The sequence below is a fragment of the Notolepis coatsorum genome (assembly GCF_963971535.1).
Source record: "Notolepis coatsorum genome assembly, chromosome: 2".
NCBI lineage: Eukaryota > Metazoa > Chordata > Actinopteri > Aulopiformes > Paralepididae > Notolepis > Notolepis coatsorum.
In genome coordinates, this window is record NC_140166.1 from 190,494,839 (window position 1) to 190,517,581 (window position 22,743).

At 41.9% G+C, this 22,743-nt stretch overlaps 1 protein-coding gene across 1 annotated transcript in view; it reads right to left on the reverse strand.

Annotated features, from left to right (window-relative positions):
- Positions 1–22,743, reverse strand: part of hcn2b (hyperpolarization activated cyclic nucleotide-gated potassium channel 2b) — a gene marked incomplete at both ends in the record, with an annotated part of 135,362 nt that overhangs the window by 75,769 nt on the left and 36,850 nt on the right. The window contains one exon of the mRNA XM_084307819.1: positions 8,201–8,419. Coding sequence (XP_084163945.1) covers positions 8,201–8,419 — 219 coding nt within the window. The remainder of the gene's footprint in view (positions 1–8,200; positions 8,420–22,743) is intronic.

Below are 22,743 nucleotides of genomic sequence, written 5' to 3' on the forward strand. Positions count from 1 at the left end.
TAACTATTAATCTATCATCACAAGGTGGTCTAACATCAAACAGCTGTAGTGGAGAACGGTATATACACACTACACAGTATACACAATTACATAGTGTTCAGTTCAGTTCAGAGTTTTTATTTGCCACATGGAATAATACAATCATAGTTTCTTCATTAAAAAATCATAAATAGCCATTCCATGGACAAAAGGAGCAGGAAGAAGAATAAATCTTATAATTACCTGCCCCTTATTCCTAAACTAACATGTATTTTCTTAATGGTCGGCGTATAACCTTATTTACACAAATAATCATTTATACCATTATAAAAGAAACACAATCCACAGTTAAACAAGAACAATTTAAATAATAATAATAATAATAATGATAAAGAATAAAAAAAAAAAAAAAAAAAAGAGAGAAGAGAAAAAAAAAGATCTCACTATTCAGATCACATTTTGATTTTCATACTGACTAAATATTATTTTTTTATAAATTTTTTTGAATTGATAAACACTGTTACATCCCTTAAGCTCGCTATGGAGAGAATTCCATAACTTTACACCAATAACTGAAGGACACATCTGTTTAAGTGTGGTACGTGCAAACTGATGTTTAAAATTGTATTTTCTCCTACTAAACTCACTTTCTAAATGAAAAAGATTTTGTAGTTTTTCTGGCAGTGTATTATTTCTTGCCCTAAACATAATTAACATTGTTTGAAACTTAACCATGTCTTCAAGTTTAATTATTCTAGATTTAATAAATAATATATTTGTGTGTTCTCGATAACTCACTTTATGTGTGATTCGTACAGCCCTCTTCTGTAGTATATATAATGGTTTTATATTTGTCCCATAAGTATTCCCCCATACTTCAACACAATAACTGATATAAGGTGAGATGAGTGAGCAGTAGAGTGTTCTCATTGCCTCATACTCTAACACATCCTTTACTTTATTCATAACAAAAATACTCTTGGACATCTTTTTTTTAACGTGTGCTATGTGCGATTTCCATGTTAATTTATCATCCATAATCACACCAAGAAAACGAAATTCATTAACTCTCTCTATATCAGCTCCATCTATGGTCAGTACTATATTTTCATCTAGTTTTCGATTGCCAAAAATCATAATTTTTTTCAGATTCAGTGATAGCTTATTTACATCAAACCATTTCTTTAGCTTTGTCATTTCATACACAATATATTCAGCTAGTTCCTTTAAATTATTTCCAGAACAAAAAAAAATTGTATCATCAGCAAACAAGACAAACTGTAATAGTTTTGAAACATCACAAATATCATTAATATATAAAAGAAAGAGTTTGGGCCCCAAAACCGAACCTTGCGGTACCCCACATTCAATCTTCATGAGCTCAGATTTGACATCTGCCAACTGCACATATTGTTGCCTATTGTGGAGATAACTACTCAACCATTCAAGAACCATTCCTCTCACACCATATGAACGTAATTTGGAAATTAGAATATTATGATCTAAGGTATCAAATGCCTTTTTTAAATCAATAAACACCCCTATTGTTAATTTCCTTTTATCTGTTGCTGTTGTTATTTCTTCAATAATATTCATTAAGGCAGTCGCTGTTGATCTGTTTTGCCTAAAGCCATATTGGCTTTCGCTCAGCAGTTTATTCTTTTCCACAAAACCATCTAACTTATGCGAAAACAGTTTTTCAAGCACTTTCGAGAACTGTGAGAGCAATGACACTGGTCTATAGTTAGTGAAGCTGTGCTTATCTCCTACTTTGTAAAGTGGGATCACTTTTGCTACCTTCATCCTGTCTGGAAAAATACCTGTCTGAAAAGAAAGATTACAAATATAACAGAGAGGTTTGATTATACAATCAATTGTCTTCTTCACTATAATCATATCTATCCCATCACTGTCAATGGATGTCTTATTCTTTGACTTTAATACAATGGACATGATTTCTGCTTCACTGACATTTCCTAAAAACATAGACTGCAGTACATTACTATCTCCTCTCCATCCTTCCTGTAATGGTTCATCGTGTTTTTGAATGGCATCTGCCAAATTTGGCCCCACATTCACAAAAAAAGAGTTGAATTCATTAACCACCTCATTCATGTTTTTTATAGTCTTACTATTACTAATGAAATGGCTAGGCATTTTTATGGACGCTGATTTATTTCCCATTACCTTATTTAGAATGTCCCATGTGCCCTTTATATTATTTTTATTTTCGCCTAACAATCTATTGTAATAATCTTTCTTGGCCCGTCTCATAATGAATACTAACTTATTCTTATACACTTTGTTCCCAGGTCGTTGGCTTGAATGTGGGTAATGTGTACCCCAGATCCATTGGTAATGCAGCCCATTCATTCCCTGCTGACAGTGCTGTGTTCACGTATATTTGCGATAGCTGCTTCATTATACCCTTCATTACATTTTAAACACACAACAGCTTCTGTCAGGGGAGAGATAGATCAAGTATCCTCCGCTATGGACGCTCACTGATTTTGTGACCTAGAAAACAAAAAGGAGATGATTATCTCTCCAGGACGGCGAATAAACCGGGCTGCGAGCGCCGGGAAACAGAAGGGAACTTGAGTTGAGTCTTGAGTTGAAGCCAAAACTGTAGATGACAGACAGAGATGGAAACGCAGTCATCCTTTATTCTCAACATTAACCATATGGATCAATAAAGATTAACAAAGCTTAACTAATTACAGCTGTGTGTGTGTGTGTGTGTGTGTGTGTGTGTGTGTGTGTGTGTGTGTGTGTGTGTGTGTGTGTGTGTGTGTGTGTGTGTGTGTGTGTGTGTGTGTGTGTGTGTGTGTGTGTGTGTGTGTGTGTGTGTGTGTGATTGATTGATTGATTGATTGATTGATTGTGTTTTTGTGTACACTTGCAGGTATGTGTGTACATGCATTTGTTTGTGTGTGTGTGTGTGTGTGTGTGTGTGTGTGTGTGTGTGTGTGTGTGTGTGTGTGTGTGTGTGTGTGTGTGTGTGTGTGTGTGTGTGTGTGTGTGTGTGTAAGTGCATTTGTGTATGTGACTGTAAGTGTATGTTTATGTGTGCGTGTGCGTGTGTTAGTGACAGCTGATGTAAGCCACTCCCACATCACGGCAGGATCTAAGGAAGCTAACGAGACAAGCAGTCCCAATGACACCATGTTCTCATAGAGGAGCGCTGCCTCCCCAGCTACCAGACACACACCAAAAGGCTTTGATCTGCCAGTGTCAGGAGTCGACAAGCCAACGACCTGGGAACTTGGATCATGAATAAAGAGCTAATAGAACAGATGGTGTTCCAGTCGAAGCGGTGTGCTGGGAACTAAATGAGAGAATGCTCGATGGCCATATTGAACGTGACAACCTTATCAACGTCACTGTGGAGGACAAGATACTACAAATGAAGAGTAGAAATACCCTGATCAAATAGTACTAGTAAATGTAAAAGTCCTCCATTCAAAGTTCTATGCCTAAGTATTGAAGTACTTGCTATCAAATGTACTCAAGTATCAAAAGTAAAAGTAACTTCAGCATCGTGTATAAATTATGCTAAAATGGCGAGTTGCCTGATACACATCATGTACTGTATACATCATTTATATTGAATTGCGTGTTTTGTGCACAAAACCCTTTGATTAGAAATAAGGGCCGAATTCACAAAGAATGGATTGCGCCCGCTAATAGCACCCTTAACTGCGTGTGATTTGCGCCCGCTATTTGCTCTGTCTTAACTAAAGATATTGCACAGATGATATACTAGCACAAACACGCAGTGTGCAATTTGCTCCTGATATCTGGCAGCACTGTTGGCTCACGGAGTGCAATTTGCTCCGGATTGCTCCAGTTGGCTTACGGAGCATCTGAGTGCTCCTGATATGGTAAAATAGTATAAATACTGCCCATGCAACAGTATGCATGTCTTAGGACAATGGAAGACAGAAAACAGAAGCTTCAATTCGCTGATCACAAATTGGAAGTCCTGACAATCAATACTGTAGCTCTTCTACCCTTCTTTTTTATTCCTATACATCCCTAGATTGTGTTTTTATATGATAGACAGTTTGGTTTTGTAGCTTATTAGTGGTTAAAGGAAAACTGAGTTTTTGCTAAATAAGTATCCTGCCATATCTTGCTCCCCTTCATAGATTCGCTCGTACGTCGAGTTGTGGGGGTACTAGAGATATGACCATGATCACGTTTTTTATGCACCTGAGTCTCCTGAACACATAGAGATAAACCCAGAGTCGATTGGAGCTGAGCTATATGGTAACTTTCACGCACCTACCTACAGGTGAATGCCTCATTGTTGCGGCGGTATTATGCTGTAGGTGCTCGAAAGTTACCATATAGCTCAGCGTAGGAAGGTCCAATCGACTCGGGTCGGAGACTTATTTTGTGAACCACTAATAAGCTACAAAACCAAACTGTCTATCATATCATAACTAAATCTAGGGATGTATAGGATTTTTTTTTAAATCACATCTAGAATTTGCCGACCCAGATGGTACCAAAATAAATCAGTTTGAGCAGACCTGTCCATGGTGCTGAATCTTTCGGCCGAAAAAAAATTATTTCAGACTTTAAGTTGTATTTAATGTTTAAATACCCCCTACCACCCCTAATAGTCAGGGAAATATACACAAATCTTGGAATAAATTCCTTACCAAGAAATGTCTTCACAAATGTGTTTGTAAAGGTGTCTAATAACACATCGATTGAGAACATTTATTTTGTACTGAAACTACTCATTGGAGGGAAAGCGGCCACGCCCACTTTTACATGTAAATTAAAAAGTTGCTTTATTTGTTTATTTCAATATCTTAAATATTAAGTTACAAAACAATACTGATCCACAAATGCTTCATGAGTCTTCTCCAGGAATACAATTATTGCATGTACAGTAATGCCTTTACAATTTCCACATGCTGAGATACACTTGACACCATTCTTCTTGCAGCTGCACCACCAGTTGCTGTAATCTCCATTGTAATCACAGCTTGAGTAGCTCTGGTTTGCCCTGGGTGTGAAATAATATCCGGGCAAATCTGTAGATCACAGCAGGAGTTCTTAGTATGCCGGATGTGGTCATGATCTTTTGGCGAGCTGCTATAGCCATCAAAGACCACAATGATATTCTGAGTGTGACTACCAAGACACTGCATGTAGCTCAGGTAACTGTCAGCAATCTCCTGCCAAGTCTGACCTTGTTCCCACTTCACCATGTAGCGAAGACATCCGCCATCAACTACCGGGCGACCAGGGCTTGTAAATGAGGTCAAGTGGATCGGTCAACTCCTGACTGGTCATGGAAAAGCCTGCCTTGTTTGCCTTGTTTATTTTCTGGTCTTTGTTACTGAACAAGGACAAGGACAAGGGAGTTAGCTCATACTCTAAGGCTAAGCTTGTCTCGATTGCCATATACCGTTGGGGTGAAAATGATCATTCGGTTGAGCAACTTGAGTGAGTTTAGGTGAATCTTGTGAATCTTTGAGCCTGTACCCTGTACTTCACCTCCATGGTCGATGTTACTGTACATCCAGCTTTATCTCCATCTCCCTCCATACTTCAACCGCTCTTTCAGCATCGACTGAGTCAACTGCTGTGCTTGTGAATCCTGTTGAGAAGGACACAAGCAACTGCTTGTCTCTGTTGTGGTCGAAGGGGTTGTTCTCCGCAAACCATTTGAGGGCAAGTTCAATCGCTTCCGTATCTCACTTCATCCCATCTTTTGGCAAGGTCTTTGTGGAGTGGACCATGTTTCTTGACACCTTCCTCCATGCGCTTTTTGACATCAGAGAAGTAACTGAGAGTCTGCACCCAGCACTTGTGGCCAGCTAGCTAACAAGTAAGATCATTTGATGATAGTACACACCCTATATATTATTTATATATGCATATTATCAATGTAATGACATGAATTTGTCCAGTTATAATTATTATTATTTATTCTTTTAGATAATACTTACAAATCAGATGTAAAATCTTCTTGTATTATCTTGCTGACTGGTGAATATTGTAATTTGATATGTGTGGAGTCTATTGTGTCTGTCCATGATCCACACAGGAGAGGGTTTCAAATGGCTTGAGCATGTCTGACACCTACCATTCACTTGCTGCAAATGCCAGCTACAACAGTTACCAGTAAACAATGAGTAGTTACCATGGCAAGTATGTGAATAAACTAATAAAGATACTTTTTAATTTATATGCACCCAGCCATATTTATTTTCACAAAAAAGGGTTGGCGATGAGCAGGTAAGGTGGGTGTGGCTGTTTTTCCACCAAGGAGTGCTTTAGTGCAAAGTAAATGTTTGCAATCGATTCAGAATCATGAATAACCCCTAGTTTGACACCTCACAAGGTACTTAAGGCAGAAATGTAAATGTAAATCTTTCACAGATAAGGTCCCAGGTACTTCAACTTCCCGCATTTCATTGTATACTTGTATGCCGTGACAAATAAAACTCTTGACTTGACTTGACTTCTATGTTGTTATTAGACACCTTTACAAACACATTGGTGAAGAAATGTCTTGGTAAGGAATTTATTCCAAGATTGGTCAAATATCTGATAATATTCCCTGACTATAAGTGTTTGTAAGTGTTATAGATAAATGTAGTGGACTAAAAAGTAGGATATTTGGTTTGAAATGTAGAGGAGTAAAAGTATAAACTCTGCAGAGATGGAAAATACTACAAATACAGAGAGTAAACGTACTAGTAACTTCCATTGCATGGTGTCTATATAGTAGGGGTGTAATGATGCATCGATTAATCTAAATGCATCGATTCTAATGTGTTCGATTCGATGCATCGATTTGAATATGTTAGAATCGATTATAATCTAAACTAATCGAAATAAAAAAAATTATAATTTCTTTTTTTTTATGTTTTTTTTTGTGTGTATTGTTTTTATTGACCTATAGTCCATTCATGCTGAGTGAATCAGTTCCCCCAGCCACATTTGTGTATTCAACATTTTTGGGGGAATTAACTGATATGCATTTTGGGGGGTTTTGGTGATCACATATTGAATATTGAACTATAATAATCAGTGCAGGAGCTCACTTATCCTTGAAATACACTTTTATCACTGACTTAAAAGGCCCATACATCTCCATAAATGTTCAGGGGGGAGGGAATAAGTGCTTACCCTACAGACCCCAAGAAGTGCTGTATATTCTGTATTGTTTAATATAAATGCATTTTTTATTCCAATCCCGATTTGTATTTGAGATTCCAAAATCCCATCGGACTTGACTTCTTCATGTCCCTCAGTGAGTGTAATACCAGCATTCAACTGTATGCGCCACAGCGGTTTCTATCATCATCATCATCATCACCACCCACGCTATGCATAAAATATATAGGTCCGTGGAGAGGAACACTGAGGAGGCCGTGCAAACTGCAATGGAATATAGGGCATCTCTCTCTCTTTACCTAATATTTTGATTCCATCCTGACATTTTTCAGTTGGAAGGGCAGTCTATATGCGTAACGGTAAAAAAAAAAAATATATATACATTTTTTTTTTCAAAAAGGGCACTTTTTTATGAGGCTCAAAAAGGCAGGTGCTCAAGCACCCCTTGGGCTCTATGTGTGCACGTGCCTGGCCTTCTACATTATGTTTAGCGTAATCTGCTCTATGACATCTATGTTAGTGTGATAAAAGATGTTCCCTTCCTGGTCGTTTCGCTGCCCTACTGTTGTTATGGGGAGGGTGTACATCGCCAGCCGCTTCTTTTCAGCTGACAGGGAGCTTCACTGGGAGCCTAACACTCACAGAGGTTCATGCTATCTCCACCAGATCCCCTCCCTGCCGAACCGGAGCCCCGACTGACTAATAGCAGCAGTTGAAGGGGACGGAGGGTTACACATGATACACTTACAGCTGGGAGCTGCCCAACCACAGTCTTTTATTCTTGGCCATTACGTAGCTCCACTGGAATAGCTGGGGTTTAAGTGCCTTGCTCAAGGGCATCTCAATGATAGCTGTTGAAGGAGGGGAGAGCATTCCTTGTTTACTTCAAACCTGCAACCTTACGGCCACAAGCTTGCTTGCCGCCCCCCCATTGACATTACTTCATAAAATATTGTTTATTTTAAGATACATTTCAAGGCAGATCTAAAGCAGTTTCAGTACATACATGGCGTAAGCCTTAGCCCACTGAGCTACTGTGACGCCTGTCGGTTTCCTCTCCAGGTTCAGGTCTTACCTTCTCCTGGTACTGTCGTCGTGATGAATCCAGAGACTGGATGAGTGCGGTGGCGTGGCCGATGAACATGGCGTAGCAGGTGGCTCCCACGATCATACTGAGCATGGTCAGCCAGATGTCCGACATGCTCTCGGGGGCCTGACGCCCGTAACCAATACACAGCATGTGACTCATGGCCTTGAAGAGGGCAAAGGAATACAGCTCGCTCCACGAATCATTCTGGAAGAGGAGAGAGAGATCGAGGAACAGGAGGGAGAAAGAGAGAGATGGTATGGGAGAGGGAGAGCAGGGATGGAAGGATGAATGGAATGATACAAAGAAGAGGCAAAGGGAGAGAGGGGGAGAAAACAGAGAGATTTGATCAGGTGAGATTCCTCCACCAGGGAGGTCATCAGGGCAGGAGAATGTCATGTTCTGTTTCAGCTCATCCATAATAGACTCCACAGCTTCATTCTCATTTTCATGCTAATAACTCCGACCCCATGACCCTGTGACCCTGAGACCCCAGCTCTTCTGCCAAAGCTAGACTGTTAAGGTACAGTATATTACAGAGAACAGGGAGAGAGAACTTGTGTGTGTGTGTGTGTGTGTGTGTGTGTGTGTGTGTGTGTGTGTGTGTGTGTGTGTGTGTGTGTGTGTGTGTGTGTGTGTGTGTGTGTGTGTGTGTGTGTGTGTGTGTGCGTGCGTGTGTGTGTGTGAAAGAGACAGAGAATGAGAGAATAGAAAGAAAGAAAGAAAGAAAGAAAGAAAGAAAGAAAGAAAGAAAGAAAGAAAGAAAGAAAGAAAGAAAGAAAGAAAGAAAGAAAGAAAGAAAGAAAGAAAGAAAGAAAGAAAGAAAGAAAGAGAGTGGAACATATAGAGAGCAAAAAATTATGAATTCCCTATGGAGTATGTGTCTGTATAGCTGATATGGGAGCAGGTACTGTATGGTGGAGAGGTTAATCACCATGCAGCTTGTCTGGGCTGAGTAGAGTATAGAGGTAGAGGAGTGTTAATGATGAGTCCTTATCCTGCCTGTTCCAGTCTGCCTGTGATTTGTTTACACGATGTGTCTCGCCTTCTGAGTTTTCATTCATTAGTAGTCACCGTTCAATCTCTCATCCTCCTACCTCGACCGTTCATGCCAAGAAAATTTCAGTGTGTGTGTGTGTGTGTGTGTGTGTGTGTGTGTGTGTGTGTGTGTGTGTGTGTGTGTGTGTGTGTGTGTGTGTGTGTATGTGTGTGTGTGCGTGTGCGTGGGGAGGGGGGGTCGGTTGTGTGCTTATTTGTATTACTATTTGGAGGACCAGTGTGAGGTTTGGTTCGTTCCCCGCCACACGCTCTCCTGAGGTACGGTGCTGATTGGTGCATTCCCCGCCACACGCTTTTTGAGCGATTGCCACTTTCATCACGCAGCTGTCATAGTTTGTGATTAGCGCCCCAGAGGGCTTTATATACCTGGACCTTCCTTCTATCGTTGTCGGGTCGTTCTGGAATACAACTGCATTTGCCTGCTTTTTCCCCGTTGCTGTTCCTGGTCTACTTTCTCTCCAGGACCTTTCTGTGGAGAACCGCTGTTGAGAACCTTGTTCCCCGTTTGGAGCTGCGCCTCGTTTTCCCTTTTTACGCGTTGCGCTTGGGTGAGTGGAACCAAACCCCTCTGGATTATTCTGATTGTGTGTTTTAGAAGAGACACTGAAGATTTTGTTACCCCTCTGGATTATTCTGATTGTGTGTTTTAGAAGAGACACTGAAGATTTTGTTACCCCTCTGGATTATTCTGATTGTGTGTTTTAGAAGAGACACTGAAGATTTCGTTTTGTTTGCACTGACTCAGCTAATTGTGTGTTGTGGGGAACACTGAAGACTGTCACTGTCAATTGGTTCTGGACACAGCTAAGGGAGGAGGGAACCACACTGCCTCTGTGTTTCGTTGGACTGTTTCTGATACCTCTCTCTCTCTCCGTTTTCCACCTTGAGTAAAAGCTGGGAGTATCTGCAGAGCCGCTACAACGTCACATGCCATTTCCCCACCGCTATCACCAGGAGGATTCTGCAGAGCCGCAGATGACTCTGCCGAAGGCAGTCTCCCTGTTTGTTTGATAATTGTACTTTACCCTTTTTTTTTACTCTGTAAATAAATACGCCCTAGTATTTGGCTAACTCTGAACTACCTGTCTGTGCCGTTGCGTTTGAGGTCGGTTACAAACCATAACAACCAGTTTGAATTCTTGACATAAGAAGTAAGGATTTAGAAGGGAAGTGAGGACATTTTGGCCAGCCGCACTTTAAAATAGACCATTTTAGGGTTAGGGGCTTACTTTAGTGAGGGGCAGGGATAGATTAAAGATTCAAGAGGTTTATTTGTCACATGCATACCAGGGCATACAGTGAAATGTGGGTGGCCATGCCCGCTTTGATTGTGCAATAATACAATAGTAAATAAAATAAGTAGAAGATAATAAAATAGACATAAAATAGACATGATAAAATAGACATGAGATAATGCAATACAATGTTAGCTACGAATTAGGGCACTGGGTCCTATGTACACTTATACAGTTTTTACTCTATATCCTTATGCTATACTTGCTATTTCTAAACTATACTATACAAGAACCACAACAGTTCTTTCCTTAAAGTGACCTTTTTTTTAATAAAAAATATAGGATAAACAAGGCAAGTTTATTTGTATAGCACATTCCATACACAGAGGCAAATCAAAGTGCTTTACCTATGTATGTAGATAGATAGATAAAAAGATTGATTGCTGGGGCGGCTATGTGGCGTAGTGGGAAAGGCGCTCGCCACGAAATGCTGGAGACGCTGGGCTCGTCAGTTCGAGCCCAGCGCTCCACATTTGCTTTCAGTTTAGCTGGTCGTCCGTACTAATACACATTGGCCGTATTAGGGGGTGGGAAACTGATGGGTGGGGATCGGGCGTTGTGGACAGCGACTCCTACAGGTCGGTTGGTGCGCCTGCGCAGTAGAATCAGGAAGTGTCGGGGGCAGCGTGAGCCTCCCACGCGTTACTCCTCGCCACTGAGAGATCGAGCTGCGCAGGTGAAAAGATGCGACTGCTGTTACCTCAAGTACCGGAGGGGACTTGTGCTATGTATGACTTAAGGCCTCTACATGCTACAGCAACTTCAAAGCAACTTCAACACAACATCGGCGCGATTTCAACGCGCTTGTTGCAGAGAGTCTTGTAGACTGTGTTGCGAGGATGTTGTGTACCTGTCTCCAAAATCTAATCTAAACACCCGTTGCGTTGGTATTGCATAGCAGTGATTGGTTGGTAGTGAATGGGGGCGGGGCTGTCATAGAATAATATTGGTCCGACTCCCGCAGCGAGGAATACCATCCGCCATTGTTGTAGCCAGCAAGCTATGCTATCAATATTAGCTAAATAATTAGCGTCATAACTGGCCTTTTTCTGAAAACCCAAGCACATATTGTTCCATAGCATACGCCTTCAGTTGATCATGACAAATCCTCTCTTACCTTGACGATTAAAAAGCCTCCATAATTTAGTAAATAAAGCTGTAGCCAGCCAGCTAGCATTGGTGCTATTCAAAATGCTATCCACATTAGCTACATAGCTAACCAACTAAATACAATGGTATCCTGAGGTAATGTTAAATACAACGTTTGCTAGTCGAAATGACTGGACACACACAGGGACAAGTTAAACATCAATCAATTAATTTATTCCAACAGGTAGTTTGAGCTGCATGTGAGCCGGTCTATCTCTCCTCTCCATTGGAAACTAATGAAGTTACGTTAAAAAGCACAGAACCGGCTGACAAAAGTTAAGCTGCTAGCAACAGACACTATAATACTTCCGGTTGGGGGATTTCAAAATAAAAGAGCGACGACTAAAAGCACCGGAAATACGTTTATTTTGTACATTATCTAACGTTAACACGAACCTAAACTAACTTTAGATTAGTTTAGGTTCGTGTAACGTTAGATATTGTAAAAAATAAACGTATTTACGGTGCTTTTAGACTCGCTCTTTTATTTTGAAACCCCCCGCCCGGAAGTAAAAATGATGCTTATTTTTCTGCTTGTTATCAATGGGTTGGTTGAGAAGGGAAGTGTCATCTATCTAGGGAACCTAGCTACGTACGGGGTACAATGTTACATAGGCTGCGCGTTGATTTTGCAGAAGCATAAAGGTAGAGTGTCTGCAACACCGTTGCTTTGTCGATGTTGTGGTGCAGTTGCTTTGAAGTTGCTGTAGCATGTAGAGGCCTTTAGTCCACATTGCAGCCGGCTTGTGGGAGGCAAGAAACAGCGTCCGTGACAGGGGAGGGTTGAATTGGATGATACGAAATTGGGATGGGAGAAAATATAGAAAAATGGGAGAAAAAGTGGATAAAAAAAAAAAAGATTGATTGCTTGGACTGTAACTGTAACTGGAGTATGTGATCACTGTGGTGTAGGGCTGACCTTCGAAGCTTTTTTTGGCACTCGAAGCTTCGGGGCCGAGCTTCGATTTTAATTCGAAGCTTCGGGAAAAAAAAATTATAATTTTTATTTTTTATTTATTTTTTAATCTTATGTTGTGGGACTTGTACAGCACTTTGGTAAACGTTGTTGTTTTTAAATGTGCTCTATAAATAAAGTGGATTGGATTAATTAATTAAGTAGCCCCTTTTGGCTGTGACGCAGCCAACAAGGTTTCACTCGGCTGTGTGATTTAATTCAAGGTGGATCGCTGTTGTCGTTTGAACAACTTCAGATTTCATGGGAACTACCAATCCCCCAAATCAAGAATGTTTAAGATGAATGAAGTAAGATTTTGATTATTTGAAATATGGCCTGTGTAGACTAAACTATGCACAGAATTATGTCAGTCTACAAGGTCCGGATTCTACATGGTCCGGCAATGTAGACCTTGTATAGACTCCACTACAAACCAATTATCAGTGAATGTTCATGCATTTTTAATATATTACATTCTATATAATTTGTTCCTCAACATTAGCTTCTAACTGTAGCAGGCTGCAGCTTGCTGGCTAACGTTAGCTTCTAACTGTAGCAGGCTGCAGTTAGTTTACAAAACATTACCTGTCTATATAACGTTGAGGAACAAATTATATAGACAGGTAATGTTTTGAACAACTAACGTTACGTTTAGAATGGAATGCATCGGCAAAGATCGTTAGCTCAAAGCTATTCCGGCCAGTTTATCAACTTCCTGTCATTTAGAAATATGATTTTATAGTGAAAATCATTACCAAAACGTCCGGAAAAACCTCACGGGAGCATTATAGACTGTCATACAAATGTACAAATGCTATAAGGTGGCAAGAAATGCACTATAAACAATACTTTGCGGCGTCGTTTCTTGCTCTAGCTTCTGTTAGCCAGCATTAGCCTTAATTAGCGTGAGCAAGTAAACTAACAGTAAACGTTTTTACATGAAATACAGCCCAAAAACCCTGCTGACAAACGTTTGCTTATTAAATACATTCTATACTATAATAATACAAACGTTTCATTACCTCTCTGTGACGACAAAGTTGTTTAAATAACGGGAGAAAAGTAGCTAAAAACAATGTATTTGGATGGGACAGGAAGTACCATTCGCAACCGGAAGTCAGCCGGAAGTGCCTACTTTCAGGTTGTGCAAGTGGAGAATACGTTGTTGGAAAGTTGAATTTGCCGCCTTTCGATCGTCACCACACTCAACCTATTTTTATAAAAAATGCACCTGTACTACAGCGGACATTTGAGGAGGATTCAAAACAAAGAAACAAAGGTGCACTACACATCAGCAGTGAAATTCAAAATGAAATCATAACCCTGATTGGAGACAAAATAAGTGATGAGATAATCAACCAGGTGAAACAAGCTAAATACTTTTCCACCATAATGGACTGTACTACAGACATTAGCCACACAGAACAAGTGTCTATTGTCTTGAGAGTAGTGAACTGCGAGCCTTGCATCCTTGCATCACGTGTCCCCTCCGGTACACGAGGAGGCAGCCTGTCACATCTTTTCACCTGCCAGCGCGGACTCTCATTGGCGAGGTGTAACGTGTGGGAGGCTCACACTACCCCCGCTATTTCCTGTCTCTGCTGTGCAGGCGTCCCCCAACCGACCTGTAGGAGTCGCTGTCCACAACGTCCAGATTACCACCCATCGACTTCCACCTGCTGACTCTGCCAATTGAGCCAGTATGACGGCCGGCCCAAGCCGGAGGCAATGCTGACACCCGGATTCGAGACCGGAGTCTCTTGCATTGGTGACGAGCGCAATCTCCGCTGTGCCACCCAGCCACCCGCTCTGTATAGTGTGTTCTTGTTTTTATTTGAAAGTTGCACATTTGTAAAAAAATAAATAAAAATGTGTTCGCGTCACATTATTTGTAACATAATGGAGATGAACACTGGTTGGGGGCCCCTCCTAAGAATTATTGCCTAGGGCCCCAATAGACCCTAGCAGCGCCACTGATTACGGGTAACCCCACCAGCTGTCATTAAGGCGCACTGCAGAACTAATGGAGGTGCCCAACATCCGTAGTCATAACACAGCTCCCTTTAAGAGATTTGCCCTCAGAGTGAGAGCCGTGGTGGGCATGGAGAGACCAGCTGGGAGAGAAAGGCCATATGGAGCTTCAGTGTGGGTCCCGTGCCACTAGGCTGATGTCCAAGCTCCCGCAAGACATGCAGGCGGAGTTTATGAGGTACTTATACCCCCTATGTGTCCAGGGATAGATTTGCTTGATACTATCTGCCATGTTCCAATCATATGCTACTTACTTTTCAATTTGTGTGTGTGTGTGTGTGTGTGTGTGTGTGTGTGTGTGTGTGTGTGTGTGTGTGTGTGTGTGTGTGTGTGTGTGTGTGTGTGTGTGTGTGTGTGTGTGTGTGTGTGTGTGTGCACTCGTGCTCTCAAGTGTGTGTGCGTGTGTGTGTGTGTAGGTGTGTGTGTGTGTGTGTGTGTGTGTGTGTGCGTGTGTGTACGTGCGCGTGTGTGTGCGTGCATGCTTGTGTGTATGCTTGTGTGTAATGGTACTGTATGTGTGTGTGTGCATGTATGCATGTGTATGCGTGTGTGTGTGTGTGTGTGTGTATGTGTGTGTGTGTGTGTGTGTGTGTGTGTGTGTGTGTGTGTGTGTGTGTGTGTGTGTGTGTGTGTGTGTGTGTGTGTCTCCATGGTCCCTCTCTAGAGCTGAGTGCTCTCCTCAATGATTGACTGCTTCTGAATGACTACATTTGAATTTAATTTTAGATTCAGATGCCGGAGGTTTTGGAGGTGAAGAGTGACAAGAGGCATCAAATCCCCCCCCCCCAGATTTGACAACGGGAAGGAAACATGGGAAAATACTGGGATGAGATAGGTAGGTAATTTGCGGAATTGCACAGGGATGAGATGAGATTTTGGAGGCGCTCCGCATTAGTAGAAGGTGTCCTCATAGATCAGTCTCATCCTCCAACGGACTTACGACAAAAAGGGCTTTCTCTTAGGGCCATTTGAGACCTTTTCGGGCAAGACATGAATATAAACAATATATTATAATATAATATTAATTATATATGTTTTATTGGGATGGTTGGTGAATCCCAAAATCGGCCCGAAAAGGTCTCAAATGGCCCTAAGAGAAAGCCATTTTTGTCGTAAGTCCTTTGTGAATGAGACCATTGTCTTCATTGTTGGAGCCAAGCCTAATAGTTCTAATTCAGTCTTATTTTAGCTGGTTTTGATGTCTAAGATTACTGTCGGTTAGCTTCCTGACGCACTAGCACGGAGGCTTTTCCCGGTTGGCGTAGTCAACTGGTTTGTACCCTGCTTCATCTTCTTAATCTCAACTACCCTTCCGTTAGTCAGGTCTGCTCTGTGGGTTATACATTTCCCAGACAGATTTGCAAATCTCTTATTTGATGGTTGATTGTTTGTAGCCAGTTAGCCTGCCGGTTAGCTTCTCGGCGTGCTAGCAGAGGCTTATTGCGGCTGGTGCGTTCCTTGTTTTGTAGCTCATAAACAAATCTCTGGTTGGCTACTCCCTGTAGCCTACAGTAGTCTATAAATTCAGTTCAGTTTGGCCTCATTGTTCGCTTCTCTTGCCTCTTAGTTCCCCTCCTCCAATAGGCCATTATATAAAAAAATTGGTCTTATAATAATAATAATAATAATAATGCAGGACCTCTTTAGCGAGGTCTTTATTCGGCACGTAACGACACAACGACATGCAATGGGCAGCACACATACAGAGGAATACACACACACACACATGCAATTGTCTTTCTCAGGGTCACCGATGCGATTGAGCTCTGCTCTTAACCCATCCCGTCGTCCTTCCCCCCAAGGGCTGCCAGGAGCAGACAGGGCGTCTGCGAGGTACCGGGCCCGGGGACCAATCCAAGTGCTCCTGGCCGTCTTCGTCAGGGATGCGACAGCGTCAGCGATCTGTTGTGCATGTTTTTCCATTGGGTTTCTCTTATCGGGGGGAGCACGGGGAGAACATGCAAACTCCACACAGAAAGGCCTGGGAGATCCCCCACCTGGGTACCTGGCATCGCGGAAATCTGGTCCCCAAGCGGGAATCGAACCCTGGACCTTCTTGCTGTGAGGCGACAGACTTACCCGGCTAGCCCGACCTACTGGTTTTTGCTTGGTGTTGTTCTTGATTTATTGTGATGTTTCTTCTTGACTTGTTCAAGAAGACTTGTACAGCCCATGGGGGCATTACCTTGTGATTTCGGGCTTTACAAATACATTTGATTTATGATTTGATTAGATCCCTCTAACTCTAGATATTAGACCATGTTTTGGGCAAACCCACTGCCCTCACCAAAAATCAGGCTGCAGACTTAGCTCCCGCCTTATCTTCCATTCCAGATGGGAAGCAGCCTGCATGAACCCAGGCAGTTCCTGAGACAGAGCAGCCACAGATGCTCCACACGTACTGCTCATTGCATCTTACGTAACGAGTCAATTAAACTCTGGCTGCAACCAGGTGTCTGTGTGAGAGGAGCATGGACATGACAGTTTCATGGAATGGAGCCCACACCGCCCTGGCTGCCCACTCACCCGAAAATTAATAATTTCTAGGCAGCTATCATTTTCAAATTGAAGCAGCCTTTATACCTACATTATCATGTCATAGCCTTGTACCAGCCCTATAAATCCAGCCCAAGCTCATTCCTGATCTAGTCTCAGCCTTCTTTCTTGTTAAGCATGTCCAAGTTCTGGTCCAATCTAGCAGCTCCAAAGCCATGTCAAACCTTGGTGCCTGGGTGTCGAGTATCTGACAGAATACTCTCTCTCTCTCTCCCCCCATCTCTCTTTCTCTCTCTCTCCATTTCTATTTCTCTATCTATTTCTCTGTCTCTCCATCTCTTTCTTTCTCTCCCCAGTTATCTCTCTCCCCCAGCTCACTCTCTTTCGCTCCCTCTCTCCCACTTCATCTTTTTTTCTCTATCTCAACGTCGTGGGCATCTCACAGAAGCAGAGTTGAGTCTATCCAGTCACCCATCAGCAAGTGATAGACAGCAACTATTAGACATTTGTTAATGATGAATAGTATTCACTTTAGATTAGGGCACACCATAACATTTGCAAATGATTTATAGATCTTTTAAGAATGTTTTACAAATCATTTGTTGAACATGAACAAATAAATGGAGGTATAGTAGTTTTTTCATATCCATTTTTCAAAGCATCTACAAATGTGTTACTTATACACATTAAACAACATTATTTAATGATGAACAAATCAAGTACAAACTATGTTGATAATGAGTTATAAATGTATAACTAATTTGTAAATGTTATATAAATATAGTTATAAATGATTTAATAATAATTTACGAATGTATATAAATGATTCATATACATGATCATTTCATGATTAGTTCATTATCTACAAATACCTTATAAAGGTCTTATAACTGAGTGTTATTATAAAGTGTTACCCTAATTTTAAATGATATCTCCCTACTACCGGCCTCCATACAACAAAAAAGACTCATTGTAGCGGGAGTTACAGCAGCCAAAAAATGTATAGCCATGAGATGGAAACAACCCGAAAAACTTACAACGATCAATTGGGCTTTGACACTCTTGGATGTAATTTATATGGAGATCTCCACTGCTCGGGTGATTGGAGTTAGGGAATCCAACATTGAACTATGGGCCTCAGCGGCTGAGAAAGTAAAGGCCATGATCTAGTGGCGAAGCGGGGTCGGGGTGTTGAAGTGGGGGAAGAAACGTCTTTTGTAATATCTTTGGCAATATCATTTTATTTTATTTTATATTCTGTTTTTATTATTTTATTATTTCTATTTATTGTCATTATTGTTATTATTATTATTGCTGTTATTGTCCTGTGAAGTCTTGTTATTATTATTATTATTATTATTATTATTATTATTATTATTATTATTATTATTATTATTATTATTATTATTATTATTATTATTATTATTATTATTATTATTATTACTGTATTGTGTTTTGTCTTGTTTCATGTGAAGGAAAAATAAAATACAATTTGATCACAAAAAAATTATAGAGAATAGAGAATGGACAATGGACAATGGAGAATGTAGAACAGAGAAAGGAGAGTAGAGTTGATAATGGAGAATAGAGAATGGAAAAAACATTCCAATACAAATGAAAAGGAAGAAGCTGTGCTTTATAAGAAGTATTAATAATAAAATGGTTTATACCTCCACCACACCCTCCCTCCCTCTTTCCATCCATACAGTATATCCATCTATACATCTAGTCCCTGGGGTTGACTTGACTCTATACAATGACACGCTGCACAATCCATCAATGCCAGTCTATTGTAGCTATGGTTACATTCTCTATAAGTGGAGGAGAGCGCTTGCTATGATGTCTGTGTGATTCATGGGTGACTGACTGCTCCCCGGTGCAGATGACTAAATACCCACTACTGACACGTACTGCATCCCCAGCATCCATAGCATGATATCCATCTATACAGTGTAGCTTTTACCATCCTGATACACAATGCACCTGACAGTATCACCAGTAAAAGATGTACTGCTCTGCTGCTGCTTGAGTGTTTGTGTGTGTGTGTGTGTGTGTGTGTGTGTGTGTGTGTGTGTGTGTGTGTGTGTGTGTGTGTGTGTGTGTGTGTGTGTGTGTGTGTGTGTGTGTGTGTGTGTGTGTGTGTGTGCATGTGTTTCTGTGCGTGAGTGAGTGAGTGATTGAGTGTGTGCGTGCGTGCATGAGTGAACGAGTGATTGAGTGTGTGTGTGTGTATGTGTGTTTTTGTGTGTGAGTGAGTGAGTGATTGAGTGTGTGTGCATGCGTGCGTGAGTGAACGAGTGATTGAGTGTGTGTGTGTGTGCGCGTGCATGTGTGTGTGTATGTGCATGCGTGCATGAGTGATTGATTGATTGTGTGTGTGTGAGTGAGAGAGAGAGTTGGTGTGAATATGTTTGTGTACACATGTGGGAGTTTGCATGTGTGTGTGTGTTTGTGTCTGTGTGCCCCCGTGTTTGTGTGCGCGTTTTTGCAAGTTTCCATTTCCGCGTGTCTTGCATTTAATCATGTATGTACTTGCGTATCTGAGTGAGTGTATTTGTGTCCTGTATGTGCATGCCATTTCTATGTGCATGTGTGTGTTTGTGTCTGTGTGCCCCCGTGTTTGTGTGCGCGTTTTTGCACGTTTGCATTTAATCATGTATGCCCTTATCTGAGTGAGTGTATTTGTGTCCTGTATACCCAGCGGTACACAAGAGGCATACTGTGATCAGAGGAGAGGAAATGTGTAGGAAAACACAAGCCTCCTTCCTCCAACTCCCACAGCAGTGATGTGTCTCTCTACGCCGAGGCTCCTTCTGTGCACATGATATACAACCAGAGAGCTAGAATGTATAGAAACATAATAGTACATTCACAGATGAGCCTGCGATGCACAGTAGGTAATGCCTCTGATGAATGCCATTATGCATGACTGTTTGACAATCAGCTCCTATAATGGAAAGAGAAGAAAATTATTATATTTTCCCCTTTCGGTACGTGTACAAAAGTATGAATCGTAAAAGGTCTCCAATTGATTTGATGAAGTGTTATGCAACATGTTGCAGACCACACTGGGATCACTTTCGTGGCTTTAAATTTATATATATAATCGTATATATATATATATTTATATCGTCCATAATTGTAGAGTCAAACGAAATCAGTTTAACATACTGTGTTAGAGAGTGTTAGGGAGGAGCCAACGTCCACCTTTATGGGGTTCAGGCGATGAATCAAATGGATGTCACAGTCAATCACACCTACAAACGGTTTATTTGATCAAAATGGACATAATCCTTCAACCTGAAATATAATTACATGCTTTTGAAAAAGCAATCAAGCAGTGCACCATTTACATTTACATTTACATTTAGTCATTTAGCTGACGCTTTTATCCAAAGCGACTTACAAGTTCTGTACAACAAGCCATCAGGAAGGGCACAACTCTATCAGCTGAGTAACAATGTTCATCAAAGTGTTGAGTGCTACAGTGTAGGTTAGTTTATTAGGACAAGTGCATGACAGTATGGTTAGTTAGGGTTAGATATTTTTTTTTCTTTTTCTTTTTTTAATTCAGATAATGGTTGAAGAAGTGCGTCTTTAGTCGACGGCGAAAGATTGGACGTGTTTCGGCTGTCCTAACTGGGGTGGGTAGTTCATTCCACCATTGTGGGGCAAGGATTGAGAATAGGCGACTTCTCTTTGATGACCCTCCCGGAGCTTGGATAGGAGTAGGTCTGAGGTGGCCAGAAGATGCAGAGCGTAGGGGTCTTGAGGGTGTGTAGTTAGAGACCATTGACCGGAGGTAGGTGGGAGCAGTTCCCTTTGCCGCACGGTATGCTAGGTCGAGGGCCTTGAAGCGGATTCGTGCAGCAATGGGGAGCCAAGGTGATACAGCTGTAAGTTACTATTGAAGACCGTATGATTCACCACCAATCGCAATATAACACATTAGCATAGATACCCTAACAAACTAGCAAGTTGTGTGGCCAAGTTCAGCTCCAACTCCATAGTGAAGTTTGCGGACGACACGGTGGTGGTGGGGCTGATCTCGGACAACGACGAGAAGGCCTACCGGGAGGCCTGTACCCGTTCCGCAACTGTAAGTAACTTCCGGGGTAGGCCTGATTGGCCCCGACAGGCACGTGACGCGGCAAACTCAGGACGCGCAACGAGGCTGCTGAGAGCTGTCGCGCGGAAATAGGCTGTCTATTGCCATTCTCTAACACAAACTCTAACCTTAACCAGCTCCTTAACAGCGCCTAAACTTAACCGTTCTAACCTTAACCAACTCCGAAACAATGCCTAACCTTAACCTTAACCTTAACCATGCCTAACCTTAACCATAGAAAGAATATTGCCATTCTCTAAGACAAACTCTAACCTTAACCAGCTCCTTAACAGCGCCTAAACTTAACCGTTCTAACCTTAATCAACTCCGAAACAATGCCTAACCTTAACCTTAACCTTAACCATGCCTAACCTTAACCGGCGAAAGAATACACGTTAAAAAAAAAATCACGTTAAAAATTTTTTTTTTGATGGGATTCGAACTCGTCAACAACGGACCGCAGGATCGCAGGACCGCTGCTCTGCCAGGTGAGCTGAAGCGCCGAATGAAAATCATGGCCGATTAGGACGGTTACATAATTCCGCAAGCTCTGCCGCTCCGCTCCGCGGAGCGTGCCGCGCGGCAGAGAAAGTTGCGCGTCACGTGCCTGTCGGGGCCAATCAGGCCTACCCCGGAAGTAACTTACAGTTGCGGAACAGTTATAGGCTACCGGGAGGAGGTTGAGGTACTGGAACGCTGGTGCCAGGACAACAGCCTGCTCCTGAACATTGGTAAAACCAAGGAGCTGATCGTGGATTTTAGGAGGAGACAGCAGGAGACACACACACCACTGAGGATAAACGGGGCTACCGTGGACAGGGTGAGCAGCTTCAAGTACCTGGGGGTCCACATCTCAGAGGACCTGACATGGACAACACACATAGACTCAGTCGTAAAAAAGGCGAAGCAGCGCCTCTACCACCTGAGACAGTTAAGGAAGTTCAGAGTATCTGGGAAGATACTCCAGTCCTTCTACTCCGGAGCTGTAGAGAGCATCTTGACTGGAAACATCACTGCCTGGTATGGCAACAGCATGGTACAGGACAAGAAGGCCCTACAGAGAGTGGTGCGCTCAGCCGAGCGTACCACGGGTATTGCACTACCAACCCTGCAGGTCCTATACAACAAGAGGTGCAAATACAGAGCCTGCAGGATAATGAAAGACCCTCACCACCCCAACAACAACACCCCATCGTACAGAACTTGTAAGTCGCTTTGGATAAAAGCGTCAGCTAAATGACTAAATGTAAATGTAAATGTAAAACAACAGCCTGTTCATGCTACTGCGGTCAGGCAAACGCCTGCGAGCACCAGTAATGAGGACAGAGAGACTTAGGCTCAGCTTCTTCCCACAGGCCATCAGAGCCTTGAACACTGAACTCTCCACGCACAAGCACACATGAGCACTCACACAACACACACACTGTACACGCTCACA